General features: G+C 35.9%; 1 protein-coding gene across 1 annotated transcript; it reads right to left on the reverse strand.

Moving 5' to 3' along the window:
* Positions 1-5,855: 5,855 nt before the first annotated feature.
* On the reverse strand, positions 5,856-7,106 carry LOC126701462 (uncharacterized). Its single transcript, XM_050399579.1, has one exon. It carries the CDS (start codon positions 7,104-7,106, stop codon positions 5,856-5,858), a length of 1,251 nt encoding a protein of 416 aa, XP_050255536.1.
* Positions 7,107-11,380: the final 4,274 nt, after the last annotated feature.

The raw sequence follows: 11,380 nt of genomic DNA on the forward strand, positions 1-11,380 counted from the left end.
TGGAGGTGAATACTTGTTGATGTGAGGGTTTGGATGAGGTATTTAGGGAAGGGTAGGTTCAGCCATGGTGGCTTACGAATGGATTCTTGAAAGTGATGGGAGATGAATGAATGAAGGTGTATGACTTCAAGAGAGCCATCTTTTCTGAGATGAAGTTGCTTCGAGGGAATCTCTACCTCCAAAGAGAATTAACCAAAGAGAAAACACGACTAAGAATTCCTTATTCAATGAGCCAATGAGAATTACAAGCCCCTGTTTATACCACAACAACCCTAATCTAATTGGCTCACATGGCCCCGTATCATTGGTTCACTACTCTCCCATGTACAACTACTAATTCAGCATGTGTTTATATGGATTACACATGTGATTAATGTGCTAGGGTCCAAACTAACTAACTCTAATCCATCTTCTAACAACTAACTTGTAAATAACATTCCCAATCATGTGAAATTTCTAAGTTCTCGCCCATCTGGACCTAGGGTTGCCTCATCAAGGTTGGTTTACGTGCACAGGGGAATAAGAGGAAGCTGCCACATGAATCTTGGATTGATCCAGCAAGGGATTGCCACTCAGCACTTGGGGAAGGGAGGGAAGTACTGTTTGGCCTTTCTTGAATGTTGTTTGGCACTTGCCCTAATCCCTCAAGTGTCGTTTGACACGTATCCCAGACTGTATTTTCTTGTGTTTTGGCCTTCTCATGCATTCCTAACAGTGTTGTTAAATTACCAATTCTCCCAAAAGCTTAAGCTAATGGGATATGGTAAATTTAATCATTTAACCACACACTTCTAACAAGTGTTGACATGTTAATTCATGTGGGATATGAGTTTGGGCTGTGGCATGCCTGGCAAAGCATGATTGGGCTACATATGAGTGGTGTGGTGAAAGGATGTAGGGTTGTGATTAAATTTGGGATGGTGGTATTGGCATGGCCAGGCCCTCCACCTGGTGTGCATTGGTTAAGGTTGTGTGGTCTGGGCGTATGATTGGATTGCTGGGTGTGTTTGCATATGGCCAGTGTGGGTTGAAACATGTGCACAAGAAGTGCATGTGTAAGACAGGCAGCAGCAGCATGGTATGATGGTTACCAAGCAATTGAATGTAGAGACAACCTTTGTTGGTGTGCTGACAGCATGGAAAGACTCCCAAGATAGTAAGTAGTTGTGTCCTAGAGGTAGTTCAAGAGTGTGGCAGCAAGTTTAGGGGCAGTAACTTGGCAATCTTCAAGTACGACCATGTTGAGGTTGGGGAAGTAGCTGCACATATGGTCAGTACATGAATACCCTTTTAATATAATCAAGCTTAAGATCTTTAAATGTATGTATGAAGACTGCTACTCTATATCAACATAAAATATCACGAACTAGTACTAGGAACAATTGCATTGCTTTTTTTTTTTTTTTTTGAGAATAACAATTGCATTGCTACTTATGAGATGGATAAATTTTTTTGAAGGCTATGCTTTACAGTGTCAATTGAGTTAGTTTCAAAAATCTAGAAAACAAATGGGTACATGTATCTCACTTGTCATTTTATTGACCCTAATTGAAAATTGCACGAGTATCTTAAACTTATATGTGATATATCACTTCCAAACTCTGGAGCTATAATTTCTTATGCTATCTTTCAAGCTTTGCCTGATTAGGGGACTAAAAATGTGGGGTATATTATAACCTTGGCTAATGCAAGTAATAATGATTCAGCGTGAATTAAAAGGAAGCTCATATTGGGTGGCAAGATATTTTATGTACATTGCTATGCACATATCATTGTTTTCATGATAAAAGATGGATTAAGTGAGATCCAAAATGGTGACTCAGTGTTCATGAAAGCGTGAAGTATTTGATTGCACTAGGAATTGCAATTACCTTCAAAGAAACTGATCTTAAATGTTCACACGTTGGAATACAACTTATGCAATATTGGCTTCTACCTTAGAGTTTAGAAACGTGTTCCCTGGGTACAAAGATATGAATGTAGAATAGAATTGATTGCCTAGTGATTAAGATTAAATTATTAGGATAGTGACTATCCAACTAAAAATATATTCAGTCCTGCTGAAAACGATTACTACATGAGAGTATTAGCGCGCAAGATGCAATTAAAGTTTGGCAAGTACTGGCATAAGTGAAACTTTTAATGGCCATTGCTGTGTTATATCCTTTGTTCAAGTTGACACACACAGAATTTTGACTTTTTTTTTTTAATAAGAAAAAAAGTTCTGTCAAGAGTTAGAACCTGCTAGAAACATTACTTCTATTCATGAGGGGTTTTGTGAGCTTTATTATGACTATGTTGCAAACTATGCTTCAAGCAGCATTGATAGAGTGTATCTACAGATAGATAAGGTAGTGGTGGTTCTATTGCTAGTGTTGGCAGTAATGATTCAAAGGTTAAAACTAGAGACATGATGGATATGTTTTTTAGAAGTACTGAAACATCCAACCCAATGAAATGAGATTTAGACTCCGTCTAAGAATAAGGTGGGTCATTTCTAGGCAAAATTTTATAAATTTGACATTTTTTTTTTTTCTATTATACACCAACTGATGTGAGTGCTCTAATGGTTATTCTAATTATTATGTGCCATTGAAATTTTCCTGCCTGAGTATTGTTTGAGCTTAATTCTTAAAAAGCCCAATAATTTTATGGATGATTACCCATACGTGTTGGGCTTTTTGTGACGAGTCTTTCATTAATCCTAATTACTTCAGGTCATATATTGGGTTTAGTGATCCACTTTATTTCTCGCTTCACGAGATAGACTCGTATAACTAATGCATTTCATCACTCCATGGATTGGGCTTCGTGATATGCATAATTCTTCATGAGTGGGTTTCGTGATCCATCTAATTCTTCACTACTTTACCAAAAAAAAAAAAAAAAAAAAAAAAGGCACTAAGAAAGGAAAATTATGTTTACCTTCTGGTATAAATTTCTGGTCATTAACGTATTTCCCTTATACCAAGAGGGCTTGTTGTAAAAATTGACTAACTAATTTTTTTTCAGCTGGCAACTAACTAATTAATTATTCAATGAAAAGAAACAAGCATGATCAATTCAAAAGCTCTCAAATGCTAAAAATTTTACAATTTGTGATTTGTTCTCACAGAGCCTATCCTACCACGATGGAAGCAAATATAAATACAATTGACAAAACTTAGGTACAGTATATTAAGTGTTGTTTCTTAGGTTCTTCTTTTAATATTTAGTTATGTGGCTACTTAACTAAAAAATACACTTCCATCCCATAAGAAAAAATCCATATGACAGTATCTTAAAAGGGGAACCTAAATAATAGCATCCAAATACTATACCTAAGTATTGCCCAAATACAATATACATAAATATCATAAAAACATTTAGCAAGACATGTTTATCTTTTTGGCAATAAATAAATCTTTTAATGTACTCCAACCAGAGATGGATAGAATTGTAATGCTTCCACTCCTTTATCAAATGTAGAGCCAGACCGTTTCCAAACTCAGACACCATCTATTTTTTGATGTGCTTTACTTAGAAAAGCCATTAGCAAATTCATCCCTAGTGATTTTAAGACTGAAAATAATTAATGCTTTGTATGTTTTGGCGAAAAATGTTTTCCAGAAAAAATTATATGTATGTTTTGGTGTTTAGTACAACAAAAACATAATTACTAGAAACACTTTTTTTTTTTTTTGCTGAATTACTAGAAACACTTTTGTGGTCTACTAAAAATAAACTCAATATGACAGAAAAAGTTTCCAGAACATCATACTCAACAAACCAATCACAATTATATTCCACACGAAAAAAAATTTTCCTTTCTCATTTTCAAAGTGACATCCAAACAAGGAAAACTAGTATGTTTTCTAGAAAAAAGTTTCCAAAAATAAGTAATTTTTTATTTTTATTTTTTGTCAAAACAAATGGGGAGTAAATATCACAAGGGAAATACAAACACACACACACAAGGCAAAACTTATATACAGTATATTAAGTTCCCCAATTAATTTAAAATACATGTTGTATTGACTAATAAAATACAAATAATGTTTTCTTATGTAGTGAAAATTAATTAAAAAGCCTAATGAAATACAATTGCAGGGGGTAGGGTACCCATTAAAAATTTAAAAGCCACCCAGTAAATTAGTATTAAATCTTGGATTGAGATCTGGTATAATACTTAAGTCAATCATCAAGTGATTTTTTTTCTTTTACATTTTAATATTTTACCTTTTTACTTTTTTATTTTTATTTTTTCACTCTCATTTTTATTTATTTTTATTTTTTAATTTAAGTGTAATTGCACGTTGTGATCCAAATCCTAAAAAGTCAAAACCACTCTATTTCCAACAGTAAAAAAAAGTAAATAAAAAAAGAAAAATTAAATTAAATTAAAATTCACCTCCAGCCCAAACCGAACGACAAACATGTTTCACTAAATACCCTCTCTCATTTGACACCAAACCAAATGCCCAATAGCCCCAAGCTATGAAGCACGGGTGCGTTTCGGGACTCGGGTGCGGGTGCGGGTGTGGGTGCGGGACTCGGCAATTTTTGAAAAAGGTGGGTGCGGGTGCGGCAGGACTCGGCGATTAAAAAATTATTAAAAATATTTTTATAATATATGTTTAATATATTGTTAAGCATACTTTTACTTTTTCACATTATATAAACAAATACCAAATTTAAGAGCAATAGTAGATAACAACTAAAACATGATGTTCATAAATTAAATATAATCCACAAGATTGAAACTAAAACATTCCATGATGTTTGGAAATTAGAATACAACTCATAAGTTTGAAACTAAAACAAAATAAAAGATAATCAACAAGACAATCAAATACAAATATCATCATCCTCAAGATCAATAGCTTCACTTCGAACTTCACTTTCACTAGTAGTAGCACTAGTGTTAACATTCCCAATAACTATAGCCTCCAACTCTGGCTCATCAAGTGTAAGAGCTGCATTCTCAAGAATTCCAGCTCCTCCATGCATGTCGCTCTCATTCCAAGGTCTCCTGCAATATCCCACATCTTTGTTGCGGTATGTATGTACTCTTCATTGCGCCTTGACAAGAGTCGAAGATTAGAATGCACATATACCAAATCCTCAGCGCGTGCAGGAGTCATTTTGTTTCTTTTTAAGGAATGAATGAATTTGTACGTGCTCCAATTTCTCTCAGCACATGAGGATGAGCAAGGTTGTCCAAGAAGTTTAAGGGTAAGGGTTTGAAGAGTTGGAAATGCAGAGCCATGGTATTGCCACCAAACCAAAAGTAGTAAGGTCCACCTATTCGTCAAGGCACTTGGTGAAGGAAACCTCCCTCCTGAAAATTTAGCAAACTCATACTTCACCACCGTTAAGTCATTCTCATCTTCAAAGTATCACTCCAAACACTTGCTTCTTTCCATAGAAATTTCATGATCCCGATGTGGAGGGATGCGTTTTGGATTCTCCAAAATCCATTCAATGGAGTAATACCTAGTTAAAGATTAAAAAACAAATATAGATCAAATGTGTGTTTTACTAAAAGGGTGAACTAAGGAAAATAGATAATAAATGTACTTACTTAGGATTTAAGGAATGAGCCAAGCAATGTAGTGGTGTAGAATTTTTAGTCCACCGATCAATGAGTATATCATACACCACACCCCAAAATGAGCTATATTGATCATCTTCCAAGCCTTCATGCCGATATATCACTGCTTTCACCTTCTCTATCATGGAATCCCACATCTCATACACAAGATGAAGACAATGCTTATTTGTGTCGGCTATTCGTAGCATATCATAAATGGGTGCCGTGAATTCAAGGATATAATCAATATTATCCTACCAAAGATCACTTAGAATCATATCTTTCACCTTTTGAGCTTTTCCAACGTCATCCTCCCATAAGAAGCCCATTGGTCACTAATAGCCATGGCTTGAAGGCATCTTTTTATCAACTTCAACCTTTTCAACGTTACAACCACCGAAGCAAATCTAGTATCAGCAACTTGGAGCAATTTTAATGGACAAAATTCATTAAACATTGCCAACCTCATAGAATGGTTCATGATAAAAACACGTATGAAGGATGCATTATCAGCAACACGTGTAATCCAACTACATTCCTCATATGTAACTTCATTCTTTTCAGTGTTTTTTGCTGCACAAATATTCTTCAAAGCTAGATTAAGAGTGTGGACAACACAAGGTGTCCAAAATATTTTAGGATACTCACCCTCAATAAGAGCTCCAGCAGCCTTCATCACATTTGCATTATCAGTGATGACTTGGACAACTTTTTCATGTCCAATCTTTTTTATAGCATCCTTCAACACCCCAGCAATGTAATGCTTATCTTTGAACTCACCTGACCCATCAATTGCCTTTATAAACACTGGACCCCCATCTGATACAACCATAATGTTTTCAAGCCAAGAGTCCTTAATTGGTTTCAAGAGTCTTTCAACATGAGCTCTTTCCTTTTGCAAAAGTGTTGTTCTCAAAGCATTGTATCCAGGAGGAAGATAACCCAGAATGCTATGAGTAGCAGCAAATGCATAGGAACTACGATAATGTGGGTTCATTGCAAAGTTAAATGGAAGCCCACCGGTGTAAAACATCCTAGCAATTCTACTATCTAAATCATGTCTAGCATTATTCTGAAATGCTTTCTCCAAAGTAGTATTCATAGTCACCTTCCTCCTCTTAGCATCAACCGGATTTGTACTATGACTACTATCACTCCCTTCTTGTCTCCGAAATGGGGAAATAGGTATCCCACGGCCTGGGGGAGGTGGGGGTAAGGGAATTTGACTTCTCTGTTCTTGCTCTAACTTATTAGCCTCAACTTGATCATGCATTCGCTGCATTTCCAACCTATGACTCTTTGACACATTACGGTATGCTCTAATACCTTTGCCGGAAATTTGTAATAAATGAGCCTTAACCCTAGAATAGGATCCCATAAAAACTATATCACAATAGTTGCACTTAAAATATGTGTTTCCACCAGATTTAACAGATGCACCAGCTGGTTTTTCTACTTTAGTCACATACTGCCAAAGAGGAGATTCAGCATTTGACACTTCTTGTGAACTTTCTGTGCTATTAATTTCGTCCATTATAAATTCAATAGATTCAATTTAACCTACAAATAATAACTATTAACTAAATAAATTAATGACAAATCAAACCAAGTTCACAGCAACAAAACACAGCAGCTAGATTCACAGCAAAAAAATACAAAACCACAAAACCAAAAAAACCCTTTAACTCCCACAAATAACCTACAAATAATGACTATTAACACAATAAATTAATGATAAATCAAACCAAGTTCACAGTAAAAAAAACACAACAACCAGAACACAGCAACCAGGTTCATAGCAAACAAACACAAAACCCTTTAACTCCCACAAACCACAAATCACAAATCACATGTTAACAAAACCCTTTAACTCCCACAAGAAATAATTGAAAAAACAAGTAAAAAAACACAGCAAGCAATCAAGGACATAAATTTTTAGATTCAGAGAGAAATTGTAAAGAACAAAGAATAAAAATTCAAGAAAAGAGCAGAGAGAGCACACCTGAAGGCTGAAGCAATGCAGTGTGCACACAGCACTCACAGAAAGCTCAAAACGCAGAGAATAGAGATGAGGGACGGAGCACAGTGACAGCACAGAGAAGGGAGATGAGGGGCGGAGTGAGAGAGGGCCTTTGGGAGCTTTGGATGAAGTGTGAGGGTTTGAGGGGGTCTGGGTACTTAGGTTTAGTTATACGGTGCGTTTTGCACCTTTTTTTTGAATTTCGGCCTGACTTGGCCGTTTCGGCCGATACAGGCCGATACGGACCGAGTCGGCCCGATTTCGGCTGCATTGGTGCCGATTTCGGCCGCGTCGACGTCGATTTGAGCCGCGTCGGCCCGATTCGGGAATTGCCATGTGGCGGGACGCGACACGACGCGGCAAGGACGTGCGGTCTGCGGCGTCCCTCCCGCGTCGCCGCGTCCCGCCGCGTCGGACGCGGGTGTGCGGGCCTGGGAGCCGCGTCCGTGCATCCCAGGCCCCAAGTCCCAACGGCTATAACACATCACCGCCCTGCTTCATCAATTTCAAATTTGCTAATCCGAATCTGAGTCCAACTCGAATTCCTTGAATTTTAAGGCAATCATAATTATAATCCATATAATAATCCTTGTTGTTGAGTTTCTGAAATCATAAAATGTTGCTAAAAACGTAGTACTTCTATTTGGAAAATTTGGTTGTGTTCTTGGCAGAGAGAAAGAAGGAAGCACTGATAATCATCACAATGACAGAGGCACAGGTTTTCAAGTTTCGGCTTCCCAAGCCAGAAACAGATGTGGGTATGGCTTTTCTTGATCATCAAAGATTCCAGGGCATCTATCAAAGAGAACAAAGATGGTGGCTTTAAAAAGGATTCTGGGGTTCCAAACAGAAAGAGGCTGATAATCAAGTTTCGCATTCCTAATCCTAAGACAAAAACATAAAAGACTCATCAAGATTCCAAGCCCATCAACAACAAAAACTCTGGTTATCGTGAGAGGGTTAGGAAACTTCTGACAGAGGCCTTTTCTAGAGTTTCTTCTGAAACTGATGAGAGCATATCACTAGCAATAGACTCGGTTCAAGTCGCTGCTTCAATAGAGTCTGTTATGTTTGAAAGGATTGGGTGGTCTAATCCCATCAAGAAGGCTAGTTATCAATCCATCTTGTTCAATCTCAAAGACCCAAAGAACATAGACTTGAGGAGGAAGGTGCTTCTTGGAGAGATAAGCCAGAGAATCTTGTGACCATGAGTGTTGAAGAGATGGCTAGTAACAAAAGGCAGAGTGAGAATATACAGATACAGTTGAAAACCTTGAAAAGATGTGTGCATGATGCTGATGAGGAAGAAAAGGCCACCACTGAGATGTTCCAGTGTAGCCAGTGTCGCGAGTGCAAGTGTACTTATTACCAAATGCAGACCCGGAGTGCTGATGAACCCATGACAACTTATGTCACTTGTGTCAAATGCAACAAACGTTGGAAGGTCTAACTTAGGCCTTTGGAAATTAATTGATTCTGAGGAACACTACTGTTGGGAAAAAAATTATTAGTCTAGGAATAGGAATTAGCTCCAATATTTGTTCACAACGATCGATGATATCCTTATATATGTACCTACGTTTTTTAGTTTTATATGTTAATATTTTCTTTCTCATATGTAAAGTTTTCTTTTTTATTTTCTCTTCTGGTATGGTGTTCTAAATTTCTAATTAACTGTTTGATTTTTGATTTTTTTGGTTAATTAAATGCGGTGTATATTATAACCTTGGCTAATGCAAGTAATAACCTTGGCTTATGCAAGTAATAATGATTAAGCGTAAATTAATCATGTTGGGTGGTAAGATATTTGTACATTGCTATGCACATATCATTTTTTTCATGATAAAAGATGGATCAAGTGACATCCAAAATGGTGTTAAATCCTTTGTTCAAGTTGAAACAGATAGAATTTTAACTTTTTTAATAAGAAAAAAAGATGAATCAAGAGTTAGAACCTGCTAGAAACATTACTTCTATTCATGAGGGTTTGCAAACTATGCTCAAGCAGCATTGATAAGAGTGTATCTACAGATAGATAAGGTAGTGGCGGTTCTATTGCTAGTGTTGGCAGTAATGATTCAAAGGTTAAAACCAGAGGCATAGTGGATAGGTTTTTCAGAAGTACTGAAAACATCCAACACTATGAAATGAGCTTTAGATGTCATCTAGGAATAAGGTGTTTTTATATATGCAGAGGATTCAAAATCAATTCTTGATGCTTTAGAATGGTGGTTGGCTAACAACCTTGAATGTCGTATTCTCTCTAAATGTCATTTGAAGTACGATCTATTCTGTCACCACACTAGCTTCTAAAGCTACTTTCTTTATGTCGGGTTTTGTGGAGCCTAGTTGTGTTTGATTCAGATGACGACCTGACCTGAAATAATGTTAGGTGGTTTTTAATGGGAGATTTTTTGAGGCTTAGTCCATGGAGCGGAGGCTTGGGCCAATAGGCCCAAGGAAAAAATTTTGGCCTGTTTTGTAGCCTATTGTGAATCCTGTGTGCAGGATGTAGAAAATGTTGTTTTGGTGATTAGGGTTTGTTGTTGTAGTTTTTGAGAGAGAGAAAAAAACTATATTGCCGCACTTTGTATTTTTCCCTAATAATAGTGAAATCTCTATAACTCCGTGGACGTAGGCAAATTACTGAACCATATAAATACTGTCTTGTGTGTGTAATTTTTTTTTTTTGGCATGTGTTTTTCTCTATTTTGTTTCTCACAGGTCTGGGAATTTCATGCTAATTCCCTACACTTTACTAGAGATAGAGGATGGTGAGTTTCTTTATGGTCAAAAATTGCAAAACCTTTACCATGTGAAGGTAATTAGGTGAAACCTTTTTATAAGTAAAAAAATTATCTAGACTAAGTTTTCATTACATTTCTTCTTTTGTTCCTAACCAATAACTTAGTTCATTCAACTTCTGTCAATTGAAATAAAAAAAATTAGAATCTAAATATTTTAAAATTTTGCTTAAGTTGAATCAAGGGGTAATAGCATCAAGGAGATAGTCATTTGCTTTTCTACTTCCTTTTTATGATGTAGTACTTTTATAATTGAACTAATGCTCATAGAATTCAAATATTTAGTTTCCATGCAGTATGAAGGATTGTTGTTTGTGATAGCTTTCGAATTTGAAGATAAAGTGTAGTTGGTAACTGTGGGGTTATTTAACCATTCTGCGCCTTTTAGACCCAACAGAAATATATTGTAGGTTCTGTATTGGTTTTACTTCTAAGTATTATTTCTGTCCTACCTTAAATTTTAAGGCATTTAACTTAATATTATCGCCTCCACAAAATATAAATTTCTTTTGTATACCATCTAGTTATCAATCAGTGAGAGAGCATTTGCATCAATCCGTGTATAATAGAAAAATGTGTAAAATTTAAACAGTTTTGCTTAAAAATGACATACACCAGTTCGTGTATAATTGTGTAAATTTACAGGTTTGTTACATTAGAGCATCCACATTAGCTTGTGCAAAAAATTCGGTCTATTTTTAGCAAAAAAAATATACTTCTTTTATTTTTTATTTTACATACTTACTTTTTAAAATACTTCATATCAGATTATCTATTTTACACTATATTTACATTAAAATATCAATTTTTCTTGATTTTTTTAATTGTTTTTCTTTTTTCACACACAATAACCACTGTCCACTCTCTTCCTTCTGCACCAAGATATGAAAAAAAGAATAAAAAATAAAATACAAAGTGAATAGTGTCAATTTAAATTTACATAGTTTACTGTAGCAACTTTGCAAATTCACACATTTTTAGCTT

Source organism: Quercus robur, chromosome 2 (assembly GCF_932294415.1).
Source record: "Quercus robur chromosome 2, dhQueRobu3.1, whole genome shotgun sequence".
Taxonomy (NCBI): domain Eukaryota; kingdom Viridiplantae; phylum Streptophyta; class Magnoliopsida; order Fagales; family Fagaceae; genus Quercus; species Quercus robur.